The sequence below is a fragment of the Amia ocellicauda genome, chromosome 10, assembly GCF_036373705.1.
Source record: "Amia ocellicauda isolate fAmiCal2 chromosome 10, fAmiCal2.hap1, whole genome shotgun sequence".
NCBI classification, from domain to species: domain Eukaryota; kingdom Metazoa; phylum Chordata; class Actinopteri; order Amiiformes; family Amiidae; genus Amia; species Amia ocellicauda.
The window spans coordinates 37,752,166-37,777,296 of NC_089859.1; the positions used below are offsets into that span (position 1 = coordinate 37,752,166).

The following is a 25,131-nucleotide window of genomic DNA, read 5'->3' on the forward strand; positions in this document are numbered from 1 at the left end:
GATAACGCCTAGGTAAGGGCGTCTGACAATAATAATAATAATAATTACACAGCTTTATCATTTTTTCTTCTACTAATATTTGTAACCGCTACGAAGTATAGGCTTGTAGTTTTGTGTCCGGGGGGAGATTAATGCTGTGAATTGTTTGATATTTCAATGTAATGTTTGTTGTTTTAAATATAGTGCCACATTGAGGGCTCATGATGGTTGTAGGTATGCCGGTTGTAAGTCCAGCAGTTCTAGAATTAATCAAAAGCACACAAGAGATGTTACACACAGCAGAACATGAATGACTGATTTAAAAATGTAACCTTCAATTGAAATCTGTCAGTTTAGAGAAAGGAATAAAGGAACATTACTCTGAACACCTGGACTTGACACAACCCTCGTTAACAACTACTCACTTTTGTCACTCAGTTAGTATTATTATTATTTTTGCACCTCACTATAAAGATCAAATCAATAAATATCCAAACACATGTATACTATTTAAAGCACAAACTGTGGACATTGTATAATTCCTTATACATACTGATGTATGTAAATTATTGAAATAGAAGAGAATATCATTCCTGCAGTGTAAAACACCTACCTAAGAAAGCTCCAAATGACACTCTGCCTATACCTGTTCAATGGCAAAATGGCAAGGAAAAGCATGGAAAAGAAAGACATTTTAAGAGCTACTGCAGGAGGAAAATAAATGCAAACACAAGCAGAGAGCCCAGAGCAGTACACATTGAATCTGAAAGTACAATTCTTTATAGGTTAAAAAACGAATCATCAAATTGGTGACACATGCAGATGTGCAATTGTTTATTATACGAAAAACTATGAAATGATGGATAATTAAAGCAGTAAAGCTATTTCCAAAGTAAAAAGAAGATTGGAATCTTAACAAGATTAAGCATATTATTTGACAGCTAGTTAAAAACGAACTAGGTGGGAACATTTGGGAACATTTAAAAATAGACTGGATAGGATCCTTGGATCACTTTGTTATTAATGGACACCAAGCAAGCACGATGGGTCGAATGGCCTCCTCTCATTTGTAAACTTTCTATATGTTCTTGTTTTCATACTGTTAGTAACTATAATCTAACATAACATCTCTGTAGTGGATTTAGAAAATGTGGACTGTGTGTAATTTTACATTTTCACAAAAAAACAGGTTATCACTATATTGAGTTCTATGATGTGACATATCCCCTCTTGTGTTCTCTATCTTTTGGGAACACTGATGAAAATAAAGAAAATAAAAGTTCCCTATGACTATTTGAATCCCTATGTATTTATTTTTCTGGAATAGGTCAAAGGGAACACCACAAATCAATTAAGAGATGTAAACTTGACTGGAAAATGTTTTTTTTTTTATTTTCTGGGGGAAACCTGTGCGAAGTTAAAACAAAATCAGGGGAAACTCAAATGCAATAGCAGCTTACTGCACACACTCAATCAGCCTGATCCATACCAAGTTAACTCCCCTCATAACAATTTCATTGATCAGACTCCACATGCAAGAGTGTTGGAGCCTGATGAAATCAGGGAATACGAGTAGTTTATTTTTGTTTATGCACCTGCTCAGCAGCTCAGCTTTAGGGGGTCCATTATACTTAGCTGGTTTTGATTATCTTAACCACATGCTATTTACTGTACAGAGGGAATTTAAACTGTAGTTTCTGAGCTACAGTAACAAACCAATTGTTTTCCTCAGTTCAGAGAATATTCAAACAGGTTCCAAAATGAGCATTTTTTGTTTTGTTTTTTGTTTTTGTTTTTAATGTGGACTAAAGTTTATTGTTGCAATAATAATATAATTAGACTTTGGCTTTTTGGAGGGTGATGTAATATACTCAATTCATATTTTACATGCCCTCCTTTCTTCTAAAGCCAACACATTCTTTACTTTTTCCTAATTTTACGGAAACACAGCTTTGCAGTGACCTCTAGTGTAGAATTTCTAGTAGTGTACACACAAAATAAAGCAAGAAGCCAGGAAATAGCAGGCAGGAAAAAGCAGTGATTCCAAAAAAATATGAGATCTGGCTAGTTCAAAACTTTTTTTTTTTTTTTTTTTTTAGAATATATATACACAATACTGTGCAAAAGTTTTAGGCAGGTGTGAAAAAATGCTGTAAAGTAAGAATGCTTTCTAAAATAGACATGTTAATAGATTATACACCGATCAGCTATGACATTATGACCACCTGCCTAATATTGTGTAGGTCCCCCTTTAACCGCCAAAACAGTCCTGACCCGTCGAGGCATGGACTCCACTAGACCTTTCTTTTCATGTAGTCCCAGACAGACTTGATGATGTTGAGATCAGGGCTCTGTTCCAGGCCTGTCTAAAACTTTTGCACAGTACTGTGCAAAAATGTATGTATATATGTATGTATGTATGGTGTGTGTATATATATATATATATATATATATATATATACACACAAACACACACATACATGCACTGTTGTGTGGAAGCCTAGAGCAAGGTTTACATACAGGTTATGATAAAAGTTTAGGAGACAAATCAACAGCACTTACCAAAATACTCATTAAGAAAGGCAAGGGAGGCCACATAGCAGCCAAGACTGAGGAATTCACCCACAATCATCAACCAGTGCCACGTCCTGATAGTCAGTGCAACCATCAGCAGCTCTGTCAGAATGAGCGCTGTGAAGGAGATGGCTACCACATGCACAAACTCTGACTCAAAGAGAACCAGAGCACCATACATTAGAATACCACCTGCAAAGAGAGAGAAGCATAAATAAGCTTACATGTTTTAAAACATTTATTTAATCACTTCCCAGATACATTTGTTCCCAGCACCACATCTGTTTTAAAGATAGGGCAGTGAAGCTTTTCATCACCTCCAATTTATTGAATTGCTAAAACTTATAACACTTATAACACTAATACAAACACATACAAATACACAGCTTGAAAGAAAGGCTTTGCAAAGCTGAGTAGATTAACTATGGTTGATTTAAAATTGGGAGGGTATGAAAGAAAACAATAAGTCAATTCCAAATATACTACTACTACTACTACTAATAATAATAATACATATAACTTTTACAGATATTTGTTTTAATAATTTCTCATTTTGCAAAATCATGTCTAATTGTATTCCTGAAACTGATTATAGCTGTGTATGTGAAAGAGAGTAGTTTTATTTCTATTTTGTTGTGTACATGCTTCAGGATAGAATTCCAGCTGGAGAAACAGTTATATACACACCATCTGTGTGCACTGAAACCTAGAAGGCTTCTGCTGCTTAGATTAAAAATACATACACAATAATAATAATAATAATAATAATAATAATAATAATAATAATACAAAAACACTCCTTATAAACATCTGTTTATTGAAGCTGCAATGAGGGGAAGCTTTAATTCTGCAAGCTGCGTTCAGCTTTTAAAAACTGGTCAAACCTGGGAAACGTTACGAAGCAATTACCAGCTGAATAAGGAAGAACGCATTTCAGTACACCCTGTGTGGAACAAGAACCTTCTGAATGAAAAGTGCTACCACCCAGAAAAACATTCAGTATCCACTCGTTTGTAAGCCATAGGAGGTTTAACACAGGCGTGTATAAGAGTTCCTGCTGATGGAATTATATTACTGGTATAAAGCTTTGCTGTACTAGCCGTATGAGGTGAGTCAATACTGCAATCAAAATATGTCGAACAGTCTCTGGCACTGTAGTTTGAAGCTGTACTGTTACTATTAGCTGTTTGTTAATTTTGTTAATGCTAATAGCATGAAAACAAACAAAAATGCTTAAAATCTGATTTTTTTGGGGTCATGTTATCCACTGCAGTATTAAAGACTGCACATTGTTAGGTCTTCATAAAAAAAAAAAAAAAAAAATGAACTCAAGACTTTTGTGACATTCAATCCAAATCCCCTGCTTTCAAGGAAACTTCAATATCCAATCCTTTCAATTATTAAAAAACTAAATGCAAAGGTGGAGTTTTTGAATATAACGTTGATTGTCAAAAACAATACAGTGACATCATGCAGGATTCAAAAGGACTGCAATGAATAAATGTTTAAAAACAGAGTTAATTTTAATAAGCATTCACCTTTTAGCTTCTCTCTTTACACTAAGATGGCAACCTCACACTATTGTAAATACATGTGTGGTGGTCAGGACTCTACTATATTTCCTACTACTGGCTGCCTTCAAATCTGGCAGGAGGTAAAAGGATACAGGAAATTGTGGAAACACGAGACTAACAATTACAGATTTAAAGAAAAGAAATGCAGCCCCAAATCGTCCCACAGAATGAAGCTGTATAATATTTACTGTATTTTGATCATCTTTCATTTTTTTATAACATTGCATAAACTGTGCTTAATGGCCTCTAACTGATCACATAATTACATTTTCTAACATTGTACATAGTCCACACGACAAACTCATGTGTAATACATGAAACATGATAATTGAGCAGTCTTTTTTCATTATTATTAGATCTTAATTAAAAACAGAACTGTTGAGATGTCATGCATCAATAAAAATACCAATTCTTACAGCACATGGCACAGCCCGGCGCTTACTGACAGGGCCGGCCCGTGACATAGGTGGAATAGGCAAATGCTAGGGGCGCCGTCCACCCATAGTGGCACCCAAATTGTTTTTTTTTTTTTTTCAACGAACACCGTCAGCACCCCCCACTAGCGAGAAAGAAACACCATCAGCACCCCCCCCCCCCCCCCCCCTGCACCCCGGTTGGAACCACGGACAAAGCACCGTCAGCACCAGGGCCTAGGGTAGCAAAACGTCAAGGGCCGGCCCTGCTTACTGAAATATCGATTTACTAAAATAGACAAAAACAGCATGTAACTGCTGATGACATTAGGAAACTACTGGGAAACAATGTAGTTAAAATAATAATAATACATTGGAAAATAAACACATTTAGATGTATAAATGTTTTTACCTTGGTACACACTTATCAGAACCCATATCAGGAATGTCTTAAAAGATAATGAACGACCCTAGAAGAACAAATGAGAAAAGGTGTTAAAAAAAACAAAAAGACTGCAAAGAACTGTAAACAAAGAGACACAGGGTTTGAAGAGTCTGATGATTCTTTTAAGATGTAATTATTCCCTTTTTTTTACTGTATTGGGAAAAATACCATCTCCTGGAGCAGTGTTTCGCAATCCTGGTCCTGGTGAACACCAACCATGCTGGTTTTTGTTCCAACTGACCTCTCAATTACTTAATTGAACCCTTATTTTGAATCTTTAAATTGTGTAACTGATAAAAAGTTGTCTCTTTAATAAGATGATAATTTCCTTATACAATTTTATAATTAACTTAAAACCCCTACTGATAAAATAATTAAAAGGCTCTGATTTAGGAAATTATTGCTTCAATTAAGGGTTCAATTAAGTAATTGGGAGCTCAGTTTGGAACAAAAACTAGCAGGGTCGGTGTTCTGCCAGGAGCAGGATTGAGAAACACTGTCCTAGAGGATTGTAAACTTTTAATTGGGCACATTATCAGTACTGTAGACAGTGATGACTACTTTTGGAAAAGGGGGTTAAAAAAGAAAATGAGGATGATGTAGATGCAAGGGGAGGTAACACTACAGATGAAGATGTCGTCTAGTGTAATTCAGCTGGTCAAACTAAATGTCAGAATCCCCTTTTCAACAGTTAAGATTAAGAAATACACAAGTTAGTAGTCCGAGATTTAAGGCCGCGCTCACTAGGCCGATCCGATAAGACACTGACCCGACATGAAAGGACAGGGTCATCGGGACCTATCGGTGGGGAGATTTGTACTGTCGTGGCTATACCCAACACGCTGAACCGACGTGATAAGCCTCCAACATGAGATGACATTGGTTTGCAGCATTCTTTTCGACATTAGAAGGCAATATTAATTCCAATGATACAGCCTGTATTGAATGCTGTATTAAAGTAATTTCTCGATTGATACATTTTCAAAATCAATTGTTGGTTTCAGCTTATTAGTTCTTAATTAGCATAATTACATGCTTAGCACTATAACTGCTGAGATTTCCAACTACATACAGTGAGGGAAAAAAGTATTTGATCCCCTGCTGATTTTGTATGTTTGCCCACTGACAAAGAAATGATCAGTCTATAATTTTAATGGAAGGTGTATTTTAACAGTGAGAGACAGAATAACAACAAAAAAATCCAGAAAAACGCATTTCAAAAAAGTTATAAATTGATTTGCATGTTAATGAGGGAAATAAGCATTTGATCCCCTATCAATCAGCAAGATTTCTGGCTCCCAGGTGTCTTTTATACAGGTAACGAGCAGAGATTAGGAGCACTCTCTTAAAGGGAGTGCTCCTAATCTCAGCTCGTTACCTGTATAAAAGACACCAGTCCACAGAAGCAATCAATCAATCAGATTCCAAACTCTCCACCATGGCCAAGACCAAAGAGCTGTCCAAGGATGTCAGGGACAAGATTGTAGACCTACACAAGGCTGGAATGGGCTACAAGACCATCGCCAAGCAGCTTGGTGAGAAGGTGACAACAGTTGGTGCGATTATTCGCAAATGGAAGAAACACAAAATAACTGTCAGTCTCCCTCGGTCTGGGGCTCCATGCAAGATCTCACCTCGTGGAGTTTCAATGATCATGAGAACGGTGAGGAATCAGCCCAGAACTACACAGGAGGATCTTGTTAATGATCTCAAGGCAGCTGGGACCATAGTCACCAAGAAAACAATTGGTAACACACTATGCCGTGAAAGACTGAAATCCTGCAGCGCCCGCAAGGTCCCCCTGCTCAAGAAAGCACATGTACAGGCCCGTCTGAAGTTTGCCAACATCTGAATGATTCAGAGGAGAACTGGGTGAAAGTGTTGTGGTCAGATGAGACCAAAATCAAGCTCTTTGGCATCAACTCAACTCGCCGTGTTTGGAGGAGGAGGAATGACCCCAAGAACACCATCCCCACCGTCAAACATGGAGGTGGAAACATTATGCTTTGGGGGTGTTTTTCTGCTAAGGGGACAGGACAACTGCACCGCATCAAAGGGATGATGGACGGGGCCATGTACCGTCAAATCTTGGGTGAGAACCTCCTTCCCTCAGCCAGGGCATTGAAAATGGGTCGTGGATGGGTATTCCAGCATGACAATGACCCAAAACACACAGCCAAGGCAACAAAGGAGTGGCTCAAGAAGAAGCACATTAAGGTCCTGGAGTGGCCTAGCCAGTCTCCAGACCTTAATCCCATAGAAAATCTGTGGAGGGAGCTGAAGGTTCGAGTTGCCAAACGTCAGCCTCGAAACCTTAATGACTTGGAGAGCATCTGCAAAGAGGAGTGGGACAAAATCCCTCCTGAGATGTGTGCAAACCTGGTGGCCAACTACAAGAAACATCTGACCTCTGTGATTGCCAACAAGGGTTTTGCCACCAAGTACTAAGTCGAAGGGGTCAAATGTTTATTTCCCTCATTAACATGCAAATCAATGTATAACTTTTTTGAAATGCATTTTTCTGGATTTTGTTGTTGTTATTCTGTCTCTCACTGCTAAAATACACCTACCATTAAAATTATAGACTGATCATTTCTTTGTCAGTGGGCAAACGTACAAAATCAGCAGGGGATCAAATACTTTTCTCCCCCACTGTACATATTTATTTGTTGAATAATTTTATCTTTTAAACATGCACATTGACGAAAGACAACATTACAGTAATCATTTATCAAAAAATAATTAAACATGCATAATGTGTAAAATTCTCTCACCTCCTCCCCCTCTTTACCCGCGAATATGCGCACGCGCAGCCGCTGCACTATTGATACTGATTGCATTCCTGTTCGAGTGTACGTGTTCGTCAGAGGAGCAACAATTTAACAGAGACAAACTTCAAAAAGTAAGTAAAACGTAGTTCATTGTATGTCTCATCTGCTGTTTTGTCATTAATCAGGTAATTCGCACTGAATTTTGGCTAGTCACATTAAAGCAATATCTGCTTTAATTTAATGTTAGCTTAGCTCTTTTTGTAGTTCACGAGTTGATCGATCAATATTTGTTTTAGTAGATTAATTTAGCTCTTTCTGTTGTAGTTTACATGTTGATCGATCACTAGTTGGCCCTGCTGTTCTCATTTGCTCTTAAAGTAGTCACATGACTGTAGAACAGTAATCGTGTATAGTAAGTTAGATTACACATTGACAATATATTTACACACAGAAATGAAGAGGAAAGCAGTTGATATTTCCACGTTCTTCAGCAAAAGAGCAGTATGCTCTGAGGCTGATGATGATCATGACACAGTTAGGATGGAGGACCGAGGGCAAGAAGAGCAAGACAGTTACACAGAGAAAACAGAGAGTATAAACAAGCAAAGCAGGGAAGAGACAGACAGGCAGGAGATAGATGAGTCAGCTGCTCTCACAGACTTTGAACCATCAGGTAGGACTGACTGCTGAGCTGCACTCACTAAAAATGGCATGAATTGTACATCCATGAGTTCATGTATAGTATTATTATTTTTATTTTATTTTTTATTTTTCTTGAAAAAAAAGTCAATGAGAAATTTCATGTGTATTTACACTCCAAATAAATTGTGGAGTCACTGTTTTTTCTATTTGGCTCTATACAGTGAATTTGAGTATTGTTTTGAATCCTATAACTTTATATGCTCACAGTGTTAATGACAATGCCAAATAAATCACTGGTTGCCGTTTGATTCAGGCATACATAGCTTTGTGGTGTGCCACCCCAAAATGTTTACTGCCCCCATTTGGCCACCCCATAAAAAAAATCCTGGAGGCGCCACTGCACACCTGCAACATACACTTCTCCTTTATAAAACAGCTTTGAGACGAAAACAAAAAACAAACATTTGGATAAAGCTTTAATTATGAACATCATGCATAACATTTTCAATGCAGAAAAACTGCTTTACATTGAAAATTCAAGGATTTTTTTTTCTTCAAACGAGCACATATAAATATACCTGAAAAAATGAATAAAATAAACTTTATGCAGTAAACTGTGTAAACAGGTGTAGAAATCTGTATGCACAACTATAAAACATAAATAACCAGTTATAAAAATAGCATGACAAATTTTGCAATAGCTCTTTGAAATGGAACGGTCTATTATTACAGCTACGTATATCACTGCAGAAAACTGACTTTTCAACACTACAGTGCATTTGCCACAAACTGCCTTTACATGCCATGAAACATCAACAAGGCTGTTGCATTTAAAAACCTGGCATTGTCTTTCATTCATGCCAGTGTAATAGTATTAATAATACAAATTAATTTGCATACATGATCAAACAGGTGAGTGATCAAGGCACTGATCCAAAGACCTGGGTTTGCAGCGTGATCAAGATTGAATTCCAAAGGAAAGATAGAAACTTGTAGAAGTGACTCAGAGGACAGGGAGATGAGAGCCATATCACCTGCAATTCTTGAATTATATTTTGTATATTATATCTGTTAATAAAATAAATAATGATAACAGTATATTAATATATGATGTGTAGAAATTCATGTGTTTCAGCACTCAACAAAATTATAATTATTTCACAATGACTGATTTGATTACAAAGCCCAAAGATTGTCAACTATATTATATTCAATATAACCTACTGCATAAACTTGTTCATTTTGATGAATAAACAGCTGAAACACCATACAGGTATTCAAATACTTAGTAACACATAAGAACGGAAATGTGCAAGAAATTCACATATGCAGAGTCAAAATGTGGCTATGACAGTGCTAGTGTTAGTATAGAATAATTTTAAACACTCTCTCTCTGATATATATATATCTATACACACAGACACAAACATATTATTTAGTTTTCTCCCTAATGCTAGAGATAAAATAGCTTTACACAATATAAAACATCATTATACAACATTTGTGTTCAAGCCTTCAAAATAACTCGCTGGTCCACACACACCCTTCTGCCATGTTGATCTATTTGTATTCTGTTATGTCATTTCATCAACCATCCTCATTGGTTGGTTGTATACGTAAGGTGACCCATCGTGTCTTCAACTTGTCGCCAAGCCGTGCACACTATACGACGCAATAGGACATGGGCACGACATATTTGAAAACCTGCTGAGGAGTGCGGACAAGCAAAATCACGTCAGTGTCGGATTAATGTGCACACTACACCAACACGACACAGACATGACAAAATCGTGTTGGTGCTTTAACGTGTCGGTCTAGTGTGTGGTGGCCTTTATTGAACACAGCACAACCTGACCTGCCAATATCTCAGCAAAAATAAAAACACATCAGCAACGAGCCGAGCAAACGAAAATAAAAATCAATGAAAATATAAATGTATTATTGTTATAACTAATTATTATTTGTAGTAATAACAACAATAATAATTACATTTGAAGATGCTTTTAGATGTACACGTATAGACTTTATATTAAACTATTATTTTCACTAAGGAATAAACATGAACTTATTATAATATATTATATATGGTTGTGTTGGTATACATATTTATATGAAGAAATTACTTTTGAAGGTAACAATGTTTTTGTTGCTGTGTAGTTGCTCTCCTTGCAAAACTGATTATATCTGTTGAATAGTTATTTGTAAACATCTGTGTTTTTTATATTTTAAAAAGAACATGCTGGTGATTTCTTATACATGATTTTTTTAAGTGTTAATAAGCTGGTTGTTAATAAACGTTGTTTCGAGAATAAAAATGACGTCTGTATAACATACATTTCTTTGCTAATTTCTGTATTCATTCCCCAAAATAAATTAATAGAAAAAAATGAAAAACTTCAATGTTTTACATTTCTTGTGATATATAGGTTTTATAGGATCATTATAATTTTTAAATGTAAAATTGAGCAATTTGCTGCACTATACATGTGCTTCATTTGTGTGAGACAGCTGTAGTGCTGAAGTGTAATGCATTCGCCAAAGTTCAAAGTTACTAAATTGATAGAATGGAACAGAACAAAAACTGATACTTTACTTACTTACCTACTAACACATGAGTACATACAAAACTATAACTGTAGGGACTGCTATAGTTCCCCTTAAAATGGGGATTACAAATCATCAACAGGTATTGAAAATAAAAAGAAAGTTAAGCCTTTCTTCAAGATATTCTGGAATGATGTTAACAACTTTTCTTTATATTAATTTGACCTAATGAGAAGCTACATTATTTTTCACAGATAGAGCCACAGTTCATTTGATAATAATTTCTGTAGTGTTCATCAAGCCAAGAGTACAACAGTTCATCTGGATGGAGTGCTAGATGGACTGGAGGAATTTTCACACAGGATGTGGTGCGGCAGAGGGGCCAAGTTAAGAAGCGGCAAAGCGGAACAGCATGCAAGAGATAAACTATTTTCAACTTTTGCGGCATGACATGACGTAAACAGTCATCAGTCAATCGGGAAAAGTATGAGGTTCAGTGGAGATATTGAAACAATTAAAATGGAGGAGAAACTTATCAGCGATTATTTTTATATTTAAATGATAACTGACAATACAATGAAAGAAGCCAATATAATCCAGAAAGTGATGTGCTATTAAGCAGCAGGTTGATAAGGAAGCTTTTCAGGATCGCAGTTTGCCTCGATAATGAAAGAGTTCAAGAAACTTTAGCTTGATATTATAATGTAAACAATATAATAAAATAATAATAAAAAAGTATTATGTACCCGCATATGTTTAATTATAAAACAGCTGTAATTAAATTGATTTTGTTCTCTCTCTGATTGGTTTGTTTTCATTCTAAGGCAAAACTGAAGGCAAAATGCCCCAAGAACAAGCAGAAACAAAAGACGGCTGCAGTACAGGCCTGGCAGAGCATCACCAGGGACGAAACACAGCATCTGGTGATGTCTATGGGTTCCAGACTTCATAGATTGCAAAGGATTTGCAACCAAGTATTGAAAATCACAATTTAATTCATTATTATGTTAAGTCTGTCAAATTAATTTTGAGCCCCACAAAATGGGTGTAATTCCTAGACTGTTCCCCCAATTTGGATGTAACTACCCTCAAATTAAAGATGAAAGTTTACACTTAAACAACATCTTAGTTGTTTCCTTTCAAATCCATTGTGGTGGCGTACAGAGCAAAACTGATGACAACTGATGATGGCAAATGATGACCTAACTGTATATTAATAATGTATAAAAATAACAATTATAAAAACAAACACACAATAGTGTGGCTATGGAGCATGGAGTAATTTTAGGTTATTGTGTGGGGGATTATGATAGTAGTATTGGAGGTGGGGTTTTGTGTAAAATTAAGATTTGGCTCTCCTCCATTCCTGATATAATTGCACAGTTATTGCATGTCACGTCCGGTGTGAAAGCACCTTTAGACATAGTAAATAGTTTCCAAAAATGCAGTTTTACAAAACAAAAAAATAATGCTTAATAAAACAATTAGTATTCCACAATGAAAACACACAGACCCTACCCCTTTCATTTAAGGTTTTTAAAAGTTGTGTACCTTTGTGAGATCCTTGTAAAGTTCAGGGTATAAAAGTGCAGTCTCTGGCTTGACATCCTGGTCTAAAACCAAGGAAAATACTGGGAACATGGTGTATATCGTTGCATATCTAGGAAACCAGAAATAAGTTAAATGTCATGGAACAGTAATGTCTGCCATCTAAGACCTAAATATATGCACAAGTTATTAAACAAAATTACTACATTATGTAATTAAATAAATTATGAAATAATCAAACATTTCAATGTTGTCAGACCTTTATAAAATACATTTCTTAGATTTGTTTGGCTTTAGCCTTTTCTAGCATTTTTTTAATGAAGAGCAAACTAAGTTTTATTTTAATAGGGAAAGTGGCACATACCCCACCATGAGGAACCCCTGATACAAGGGGACTGAGGCAAAATAAAATACAGATGAAAACACTGCCTGGAATGAAAAACAAAACCAAAAATAGGTTAAACATCCATGAGGGTCATAGTTAAAACAATTCATAATTCAGAGTGAACTGACAATTATAATGTATGTATTTACTTATTTATGGATGTAACATGATGTGGCATTTCTTGGTAGGTATATGTATTTGCTTTGGTTCCAAGTGATGGTGATGTTGAAATAAAATGATGAAAGACCATCAAAAATACAACAGGGCTAAATAGTGACTTTTCTCAATACAATCCTTTTAAATCCCTTGATCCCTTTAAGAGATCTGTGCTTCAGAGGAGCTACCTGCATTGTGGAAATGATCAGGCCCCTGTGCATGACAAACTGCCCAAGGGCCGCTGAGCGCTTGTAACTGTTGCGTCCATGAACCATCAGCAATCTGCCAATGTGCTTGAACTGTGAGATAGAAAAATCTGCTGCCAGTGAGGCTTGTTTTCCTTCCTATAAAAAAGAAAGAAAACCAAAAATGTATCTCAGTATCAGACATAATTTTTTCATTTTTATTTACCAAAGAAAATTATACACTGCTCTAACATGCTGTGAATAAAGGATGTTAAACAGACTCTGACCCCTATGCCCAACAGTTCTGGTATTGTGCTTGTGTTATTGGGCTCATTAAGCACTTTTACACTGCCATTTCTGATGCATTGGTAGCATTTGATCCTGCTCAAAAATGGCAGTGTAAATGCTCAGTGATCGGATCAAATGCACTTCTCAGGGAGATGGAACAGATCCGGATCAAATACATTGGCAGCATTTGAACCTGGCAGTGTACATGCATGACCAGCTCAAGTTCTGGCATGCACTGCGGTGTTTGTGTTAGGGGCATTAGTGGAGTAGATAGGAGAACACTTCCCTACTGCCTGTATTATAAATAATCTATTGTTAAAACTAACAATAAATGGCTTGTTATTTTATGATAGCAAAAATATATAACTGTATTTGTATTTAAAATATTTCGGCTGCGAAAAGTAATTTAATTAGCCAACAATGTTTGCATATTTATTTGAAATGCTTTGTTTGAAAAAATATGCAAGTGCGTTGGTTTTACTTGTTAGACTAACTTGTAGTGAGATAAAACAACAGTTTTTTAAATAGCCGTGTTCTAAAGGACTAAGTTTGGACTTACATGTCAGTGCCCATGTGAAGACCTCTGTGGCGGCTGAAAGTTGATCCTGATCAAATGGCAGTGTAAAATTGCATAATGTGTACATAAGCCTCTTACAGTGACGTCACTCCCCTAGAGTCTGAGAAAAGCCCCCAGTGCACAATACTCATTTGGTGTCGTGGCTTTATCACTTGTCTGATCTTGCGAATCTGGCCCTTGTAAGTGTTCCTGAGATAAGAGTTTCAAATCTGGGGTCTGACCACTTGCTCTATACTTGTTCTCACCCAAAATTAAGACAAAAATGCTGACACAATGTTTTTGAGAATTATGCTATCTGTTTAACTGGTTGAACAAGAAAGGTGCATCTTTCAAAAAACAAGGTTGAAAACAGACTAATGATGGCAAAAGCATTTATGCAAATTCTTGGGAAATTAATGTTTCTTCTCTTCAGCAAGATGCTTGTGGTAATGGATGTAGATTGTTGTTGATGATGACCACATTTTGATTAATCTCCATTAACTGTGGTTGTGGGTTCACACGTGGCTGTACAGCATGATTTGTGTGAGGAATGTTTTTTGCATGGAGGATGTGTGATATTTGTTTGACCTGATCGTTTTCTTTCATTGATTTCCTTTGAGGTGTTTTGTTCTTCTCTTATAATTTCTCTAAAATTTTGCTGTACCATTATCATTTCGAGTCTTCTTGCTCACACAGCATCGTCCTCCCATGAGCCAGAGAAGATGATTTTTTTTTTTTTTTTTTTTTTTTTGAAGGCGATTCTTGTCATATTTGACTTAACCAGTATTTTGCAAGCTGAAGCTCATGACACCCATTCTGTGGTCTAGTATCAGGCATTGGGACCAAGTGCATCTAAGCCACCATTTTAGCTTTTGTAAGGCTATTCTGAAATATTGTTCCATATTGTTCAAAGGATGTTTTATTTTTTATTGAGTATAGGTAGTCTAGTTTTCACATACCTGTAGTAAAGATATTATATGTTTTGTCCTGTAGACCTTTAGTAGTAGTTCTTCATAAGATATGATGGGATGGGAGCTTATAAAATGCATGGCAATTCATGGTGGTGTTGAAATTATAACATTCATTAAAATAAAATGAATGCTTTGCAATTTAGAGATTTGACATTTACAAAATATCTATAAATCATAAAGGAGTTAATTCTTAATCTGAAAGTGCAGCCTAATAGAAATATTTTCAGAACCTAAGCCTGACCTACTATGAATGACCACATTCTAAAAACAAATAAATAAATAAATAAATAAATAAATGATCGGGGGGAGCGGGGTGGGGGGGAAAGCTTAATTTGGTTTAACATAAATTAGATATAGCTTCTGAATAATCAAACTTAGTCATGGTTAAATTGATTATTCAAAGTTCAGACAGCATTTCTCGAGCAGAGGTAAAGGGTAATAAGCAACTGCCTAAATCAAACCCACAGTCACTGACAGACTAAACCATGACTAATAAATGCAGAGGCTTTAAAAAGTAGTCCCAATTAAAGCATTTTGGGCACAATTGTATTTTTGCTGTCTCTTTACCTTTCCTTCAATCCCAATCCCACAGTCAGCAGCTTGGATCATACTAACATCATTTCCTCCGTCACCTGTAAGATAGGAATCAATCTGTGTCATATTACCAGAAACAGTATATTAAAGGTTATGAAAAGTCAAAGACTACTGCAGTTATTACAGTGTCAAATTAAATATTTTCTTTCTAAAGTACCTTATCATTGAGTTTTCTCAATTACAGAAAGTTACCATATGAATTACATAACAATATAAATATATAATTCACTGCAGGCTTGAAGACTAACCTTCAATGGCATACTAAATTACACATTAAACAATATTAACTAGAAATGTTTTCCCTAACTTTCAGCTATTTTCATGCTCACCTATGGCACAGGTGCGCTTGCCTGTGTGCTGCTGCAGCAGCTTCACTATCTGGGCTTTCTGTGTAGGAGAGCAGCGGCAGCACACCACAGCTGGGCACTGGCATGCCAACTCCACAAACTCATGCTCATAGTACTTTAGGCAGACCTACAAAAACACAGGACCAAGCCAAAGCCAGTCACTTAACATGCTTTTGGAAGCACAGTAATCAAATTAGGACCTGGCAAACCATTCACTGTCCTTTTCAGTAGAAATGCACTATAAACAAAAATATATTGTGAAAATGGAAAGGCTATACATTACATTGGAAAAATCACAATTACAATTAAGTTATTTGGTTAATGTAACCCACATACAAAAACACACTGTAAAATGTAACAGTGCAAAACTTACATTTTGTAGAATGGTAGACTATATATCATTATTTAAATACAGTGAAATAAAATATGTACATGATATAGTCAATTTTGAGAGATCTATTTATTTCAGATATTACTAGCAAGTCACTTTTAGAAATGTAGACAAAAAAACTAAAACATTCTATCATTTTAATGTATATCAATAGGAGGCTAAGCAGTGATTTTATTTTCCAAAACATCTTTTATTTGTATTAATATGCAGTATTAGGATTTAAGTAATTGCAAACAGAATCCAATTACACATAAAAACAATAACAATAACAAATTCCAACACTTAGTCCATACCATGAGAACTACAATATCCAAACATGTTGGATATTCATGTTGATTTACATGATAATGCAGCTATTAATGTCAGACTGAACTGATAGTGAGACAACAGTGGAGTTCACAGTAGTGAACCACCATATTTGTATCTATTTTTTCCACTTTACCTCGAGCGAGTCTCCTGAAATAACGAGCGCACAATCGTGTTTTCTTCTGAAGGCATTCAACTCCAGATGGGCCTCCCCTCTGTTTGATACCTGCAACATGGCAGAGACACAGCAAAAAAGCTTTATATTTGCAAAGGGGACTCTACTGAAAGTTAGATGGGAAAAAGTTTATTCAGACTTCAGCTGAGTTCAAAACACTATTGAAATAGTAGTTGAGAATCTATAAATCAGAAAGCATGGAAAACAAACAGAATGCCATTAAATAGGTCAGAAAGGCCATTTTACAACAACTTTATAATTTGTTTATAATTTATAATTTTTTGACAGATTCTTTAGTCTTTAGTACTTTTTTCCCAGTCATCAGCAAAGCTTCTAACGAAGTAATCAAATTCCACAACCCATTTCAATAGTTTACTGTAAGTGAGATTATTAATGTTTTATGGTCAAAAACACTTTGAATTGTTGCTTTAATGCAATCTGCCTGCTTCCTAGAGGATACAGAAGTAAGCACATGAGAGAAACAAACATGCACTATGTTCTCATGTCATTGACCTGAACAGAATGTGTCAAGTTAAGCACTGAATAATGTATTATTTGTAATAAGTGGGGCAAATCATTATTATTAAACCTTATATTGTAGGTAATTGTTAGTAAAGCAACATAAAAGCAGGTTATAACAGACATTTCACTTTAGTTTTACAACCCTCTGGCTCTGGCTATAAAAAGCCCAAAACCATAAACATAAATCCAATCATTCATTAGCACACTAGTGGTATTGCATACTTGTAGAGAAAAAATATTATATTTGTAATTCACCACTAGAATTGATTTGGGTTTCACAGGATTAAAAAAATAAGCTTTACTTAACAGACACAAAAATAATACAAATCTCCTGCTAATTCTTTATGTTTTATTTTTAATTTTTCAGAACAGCACAACAAAACTTCAGTGTGGTCATCATCTTAGGGAGTGGAGATAGACTGTATAAGGCAGGGAAGAACAGACTAGAAATACATGACAGGCATTAAAAAAAAACATTTATGCTTATTCAAGCATTATGAAATAATGTATTGCAGCCACCAAAGCTTTGGTTATGTTTTTCTTTCCACTAGATGGCAATGTTACTTAAATTATGTATGTATGTATGTATGTATGTATAGTAGATACAGATCTTTAGTTAGGCCCAATACTTAAGTGATATAGGCAAGGTCAGATATGGACAGATATGGACTCAAGGTTCCTGTAGGCTAAGGATATGGAAAAATAATGACTTTTAATGACTTTTCATAGTCATAATTACTGACTTTTTAATGACCTGGTTTTAGAAGTATAACAGTTGCATTGGCAAAGTTAATCTGTGCTACAAGAACACTAGAAATGGCTTCCTCACAGAGAAGTTATCCATGGAAATTAACTGACAAAACTAGGATTTTAAGAATCCATATCAGAACATCCAAACAAGAATCCAAATTAATCTTTTTACCAAGCCCTACTGCATACACAGCCAGCTTTTGCTATTTATTTTTTATTCACTGGAACTGGAACGCACAGGTATGTTTCTGAATGTACACCACCAGTCTGTGTGGTGAGTGTGGTTTGGAAACATGGAAAAGTAAATAACTGAGTAATAAGTAATAAGTAGACTGTATAAATGAGCTAGATAGAGAGGTCTAATACATTTTGTATTTCGCTGTTATGACTGGAAAACATTGCCACAAGGATGCTAATGTTAGGGCATTTGTGTTGCACTCACATCGCTAAACTATTATACGTTTTTTTTTTTTTTTTTTATAAAAACGTATCGTCGGTCAGTTACAGCTATAATTGCAAAATATTCCTTTATACAAAAAGTCCCAACCTTTATAGTTAATTTGAAAATATGACCATAAAAAATTGTGATAATATCAGGAAACAATAATAATATGAGAGTCTGACAAGAGATGCTTGAGAGTTGATAGGTCTGTTTATTGCTGCCATTATTATGCCATTTCCATATGTCTTCTAATATGAAGGTATTTTTACATAGACTAATATTTATTTAACAAAGTTATTGTGTTAGATAAGTATTCATCAATAACATAAATTACAAAATATTAATTTATGGGAAACAATTTGTCTGTGTGTCTTTTTTTTAGCTGCATAGCTGAGATTCTGCTGAAAACGACCATGTGTGGTTTGTTTACATTGTGTCTTTGCTGGCATTTACACAACTGCAGAACATAGGCATGGTATTGACAAATGGAAAGGATGTTACTATGGTCTGTCATCATCCCTAGAGATGTTATATTTATTTACCCAATCACAGACCGTGAGTCTATTCATATCTAGCCAATCCAAAGGACTTCTCTCAGTCCTGGAACTCTTAGCTGATAAGGCTAAGTGCAGAGAGCGGTAGTCAGAGCGCAGATGAGAGGGAGAAACAGACTTTAACATTGTAGCTTATAAAAAATTACTTTGAATGACAACGACATTCATTTTAGTTACTTTTAAGGGCCTTCAAAAAATACTTTGTAATTTAATTAATTTTAATGATGCAGGGGAACCCAGTTACCATACATATTGTGAAAGACTCAAGTATCTGCCCTCCACACAGTTAAAATATACTTAATTCAAAAAAATTACAGAAATATAACATTATATATTTCAATTATGATTTGCATAGCAAAATATAATTTTCACAATTTATAGAAGTGAAGCATTTAATTTTGTAAAAAGTTCTGCTCATGCATAGCAGTTTCTGTAAAGTATAATACCTTACAGAAACTAGTTCAATGCATAGGTGAAAGCATTAACACAATTAAATAATTCACTAAAAAGGCAGTTTATATTTAATTAACGGTATTAAAGTGATTTCTGACTCCATTGTCTTGCCTGCATGTTATTTTGTATAGTTTGTGCATTTCTTTTTGCTTATTACCCCATTCACAGAGAAAGTTATGTCGGCTTTTTAATGGCATTATGTTGCCAGCAAGGTCTGTGTAAAAGGGTTTATGCCAGCAGTCTAACTGCCAGCATTTATTCTGCAACAGGTCTGTGTGAATGGAGCAGGAAAACGAATGCCGGCATATGATGCATCATGTACTTGTGTTGTCGACGCAGTACGTTAGCTAACTGGCGTAACCAATCAGAATAGGGGTGGGTTTTTGGCATTTTGACCACAACATAACCATGTTAATCCACCTTTGACCAAGTACTTGTGACCGTGATCCTGACGAAAAATTTACCGGATCGTTAAAGTCGCAGTGTAGTCGCAGCAATTCTGTGTGTTATTGATGAACCAACAGGTTGGTGATTTGTATAATGCTAATTGTCAAATATATGTCAGAAGTTATATACCAATAAATAATGTACATATAATCTCTCTTTATATAGACAAACATGTTCGATTACATTACAGTGAACACTGATGGTAGTTAGTTTTGTATTATTTAATTACATTTTAAGGCAGTAATATCAAACTTAAAAAAATAAAATCGTAAGTTGTTTTGATCAATCAATCAACTGCAGATCTGCACACCCAGACTTTTGGTGTAGATATATACACAGAATGTAATGTCATGTTTTTTTTTTATATGTCTAGACACCACACAATGACTCTCATTACGTGACCATGAACGGAGTTCACTGGTTCAAATGATCTGTAACCACACTGCAAAAAACACACAATCCTACAACCTGATGGCCTGGTCATTGCACGAAAATGCACCCTAGATTGACGTCTCATTTGCGTTTCCGTCATCACTATTTGTTCTTGGTAGTGAGTATGAACCAAACCAGCGCCCTGCTTAGAACCAATAACCCATTAACACAACGGAAAGTAACTGGGAAAACAGGGAAATTATCGAACTTTTACAAACACGTCCAGAATATCGGTCCGTGTCTCCTCTCCCGAATCCACATGCTTCTGTGGCATCTTGTTCCCAAGGCTACAACGCTAATGACAGTTTTCTCTCTTTTCTGTGTGAAAGGGTACAAGCCAACATTTTGCCAACTTTCAAAGCCAGTATGAATGGGGGTGCAATTTTGCTGGCATTTCAGTGTGAATGGTGCTTATGGCTCTCTTTCAGCTTTCACTCAGTTCTATCAGCATGAATTGTACTCAGCTATTTTTGTACTCAGCTTTTTATACATTATATATTTTTAAATCATTGTTTTATTTTTTCAGGACTAACGCTTATCTAGGACTGAGCCAAATCACAACTCCCAAACATCCCAAAATAAAATATCAGAGTACATTGCATTAATTAGAAACCATTTTAATTTGGTCTGAGCACTAGTCAGATTTATGGTTTGAAATATACATTGAGACTATTGAAGAGGGATACAAATGTATAATTAAAAAACATGGTGTATACAAGCTATTTTTTCTAAAGATGATTAGATATATACTCTTTATCCAGCATATGGGAGTACCAAATACAGTACATCTCATATTCTGTATAGTCTTAAATCAACTATATCTTTCTTTGGTTTGGTATAAACCCACATAAGTATGAATACACGTGTCACCTTTGCTGCAACATGACCTCAAATGGCAGTTTAATCATATAAAGCAATGAAAAAACAAATATTGTAAAGGGAAAATAAATTAAAAAACTACTATTTCTTAGCTTTATTCAATAATTAATGCATGAAAGGATTTTATTTTCTTCATTTCTCCTTCCTCAAGCACAAAAGGTCAAGAAGAAATGTTACTACAATATAATCAGTGGTTTTAACATTTCAATTGTAAATTGCAGTCTGGAGGGTGTCATTTATTATTCTGATTTCGTTTATTTATATATCTTATTTATTTCCTTTTATTTTATAAGAAACCACATTTATATGTAAATTATATCTAAATAATTATGTTGGTAAATGGATAAGGCTTTTATAATATACACTGGTTCAGAGCTTGTTTGAACATACTTGCACTCCCTGTTCTAAGATGAAAAATACAATGTGAAAAGGCTAAATGTCACGTTTGCCCACAATCTAATTGGAATTTTATAAACTGTTTTCTGCCATTAAATTATTTATGGAAACAATCATTTTATTTTGTAAAACAATAAAATAAAATAAATGCAAAAGTACCGGTCTGAAGATATGAATATCCTGGCTTCTGGATACCAAATGTGAGCTTTTTGCAATGCAAGTCGCAGTTTCCAGTTTATCTCCTGTTAACATCCATATCTGAGACAAAGACAAGTGAAATGCATTAAAATTCACAAATGTGTCACAAAAGCATGTAACAATACATGAGTAAAAACTAAATTCTCTTACTGACTGAAACTGTAATATAAACTATGTACACAACGAGCAACAACATGGAGAGTGGAGTGAATTAAGATCTGCTTCCAATACAACCTCCTAATTCTGTTAAAATGTATCCTGCAATATCATGAATAAAATACAGAAATCCAAGTCCAACAGAGAGCTGAAGAGATTTTTCTTGAAAGACAGTGAGAAAATGCAAGAAAGAAAGCCAATTCATAATGTCATGAAACAGGCACCACGAACAGCCTAACCTACAACACTGCACTTACTGTAAATGCATTATGAATAGAATGTTATCTCCTTTAACTAGTAATTTGAGCTCTCTGTGGAAAAGCTTTATGAAAAGCTGACAAACCAATATTAACCTCTTTGAAATATGGAGTAAACAGGACATAGGATATTGGTATGGAAAATTCTGCATATAAGTGCAAATCTTTTAGCTTTAACTACTTAAAAATGCAATTAAGAAAGCACTGTACAGGAGTGTTTTGTGTTGAAGCTGAGCTGAACTGCAGGGGTTCTGCATGAAATTTAATGTCAATATGACAGACTGTTCATTTTTTGTTTGTTTAACAAAAACAGTAAACAATATACCAATAGGCCTGACCTTAGAGTAAAGGGAGCATAGGGGAAAAAAACAACAACTTTGTAATGTTAAAATTATTATGAGGAAAATAAAGCTGCTAACATACATGGCAAAGAGACATTGTGCAGCAAAATTTGAGGCCTGGAGTGTTGTCTCCGAAGGTCTAATTGGACGATTGACGGGCATGAGAATGTGGTTGCATATGGTGCTCTTATTGGTCAGGCAATCAGTTGATCAGACACATGGGGGACATCTCTTATTTATGCCAGGCCAAGGACTGGTAGTTCAGTCTTAATTTAGAGTTTCTGTTTGGTTTGGTTTACAATCCCATATTAGTATTAAAGCTTTTTGTTGTAGTGTTTTTCTTGTTTAAAAAACTTATGTGTTTATTTTGTAGCTTGTTTTCTGTTCTATTAGCCAGTAAGGGCCAGTAAGCCAGTCTTTATAAGATTTATATTTTTTATTTAAAAGAAAGTCTATGAAATATTAATTGGTAGCTATAAATAAACATTAAGATATCTTAATTTCAGATTATTAAAATACCAGTACCAGGTCGGTCTATCAACAACATTCAAATGTAATTAATCATATTGATTTTACAGACCTTTATTCCTGCATTTCTGAGCAGTTCCAGGGTAGGCCTCACATCAGCCTGTAACTGGTCCTCCACTCCAGTTAGACACAAAAGTTCCATCTCTCGCTCTAAACTCTCCACAACAGCTGCCACTTTCAGACTACGGTCATGTATGCTCAGCTTAGCCTGGTTATACCGATTCTGGTAATACATTAAAAAAAAAAACATAAAAAAAAAGTGCAAACAAAACATACATTATTAAAACAGTGACAAATGGGAAACATCCTTTTATTTATAGTGGGGCAATGCTAAGAGAAACCAACAATATCTTTTTTTTTTTTTTATGTATATTATTATACTGAAAGACAGCGTCTGACACACACATGCATACAAACACACACACTAAGCACAAAAATGTCCACGAGACCATTTTGATGAAATTTAGAATAAATATTTAAAATTTCAATTCATTGTTCTCTTGTCTCTTGGAACGTTCAGTACAAAGAGGCAAAGTGTGTAAGAATAAATCAGACTTATTACTAATTTTAAGAGAATATAAAAGCGTTTACCTCAAAGTCCTGGTACTGTTCTTCTGATAAGTGCTTTTTTGCTACCACTAGAGTGCGTAGCCCTTCTCTTGCCATGTTTCCACACTTAAAAAAAGAGAAAACGATGGCAGCATGACACAATAATGAGCCCATGACATCTTAGAATAAAAAAAGCACCTGCCTGTTGATGTCGGGCAGCGCAGTAAGACACCACACCATGAAGCTGAATGTGTAGCTAAAGTCTCCAGACTCACCTCAGCCTGCCCTGCTTCCTGGGCAATCTGTCACTCAAACTCTACCTCTACCATACTGATCTATCCACATTGATGATTCCTCTATTGCTCCTTATTGTAAATAGTCTTGCACATTGAATCCTCTTAATGTAAATGTTTCTGTCCTGCTGGTAATAATTTAATATAAAATGTCTGCACTATTTGTTTTGACATGATTTTACTTTAATTAGAAATTATTTTGTATATTGTATTAAGTTTGCTATTATTGTAATATGCAAGAAAATATACATTTTGTGATAACTAAGTCACCCTGGGGTAAGGACATCTGCAAAAAAAATAAAATAATTGTTTGTCTATGATTCAGTATAGACTGTTTCAGAACTGAGGACTGAACTAAACATTTTCAAAATTCCAATTAACCACAGCCTCTGTGACTGAAATCGTACTGTAATATAAATAAATATACAATAAAAGGTGGTCTTCAGTTTATGTTTTATATAAAAATCGGATTAAGTGAATCTGCAGCACAGTGTTTATTGACACGTCCTTATATCCCCACTGAATTGTAACTCGGATATTACAGTTAATTGTACATCATTAACACCACAGTTATGGTTATGACATTTAATTCAGCCTCCTGGGAACTAAGTTTATTCAGGTCACTAATTAAATAAAATTGCCCTCCAGCAGTTATTGACTCTGAAATATTGCCAATACAATTATGAACATATGCACACAGATCTTTCGATTTTCCTTGGCTTCCATTATTAATGTTTAGATGATTGCATTTGCTTAGTATGGGTTCATTTTATATACCATACACAGACAATTACATGGTGTTGAAAAATCATTGCACTATATAACAATATAGGAAATGGGTGAAGTACCACATTGTGAAGCATACATACATAATGCTTTATGTTATCTACCCGGGAATCATTCTTTGCCTTCTGTTAGCATAATTATTTAAAATCCTCAATTATGTGCCTTTCCCTAGCCAGAGACTACTGATGTGTTCATTAGTATGTACAGTACATAATTTTATCAAATAATGTTTCTGTGCTGCATGCAATTATGCTGAAATGCTTAATCTCTTAAACTACTTAATAGCTATAGATCCATATAATTA

At 35.1% G+C, this 25,131-nt stretch overlaps 1 protein-coding gene across 4 annotated transcripts in view; it reads right to left on the reverse strand.

Moving 5' to 3' along the window:
* Nucleotides 1-25,131, reverse strand: part of atp9b (ATPase phospholipid transporting 9B) — a 234,371-nt gene that overhangs the window by 6,646 nt on the left and 202,594 nt on the right. For 3 of the 4 annotated variants that reach the window (XM_066716058.1, XM_066716057.1, XM_066716055.1), the window contains 12 exons: nucleotides 23,791-23,874; nucleotides 23,252-23,422; nucleotides 21,879-21,977; nucleotides 16,806-16,895; nucleotides 15,955-16,099; nucleotides 15,599-15,663; nucleotides 13,220-13,375; nucleotides 12,855-12,919; nucleotides 12,494-12,602; nucleotides 4,953-5,010; nucleotides 2,542-2,745; nucleotides 593-625 (listed from right to left, as the gene is read on the reverse strand). In XM_066716058.1, the coding sequence (XP_066572155.1) occupies nucleotides 593-625; nucleotides 2,542-2,745; nucleotides 4,953-5,010; nucleotides 12,494-12,602; nucleotides 12,855-12,919; nucleotides 13,220-13,375; nucleotides 15,599-15,663; nucleotides 15,955-16,099; nucleotides 16,806-16,895; nucleotides 21,879-21,977; nucleotides 23,252-23,422; nucleotides 23,791-23,874 (1,279 nt within the window). The remainder of the gene's footprint in view (nucleotides 1-592; nucleotides 626-2,541; nucleotides 2,746-4,952; nucleotides 5,011-12,493; nucleotides 12,603-12,854; nucleotides 12,920-13,219; nucleotides 13,376-15,598; nucleotides 15,664-15,954; nucleotides 16,100-16,805; nucleotides 16,896-21,878; nucleotides 21,978-23,251; nucleotides 23,423-23,790; nucleotides 23,875-25,131) is intronic. The other variant, XM_066716056.1, reaches the window with a different exon arrangement.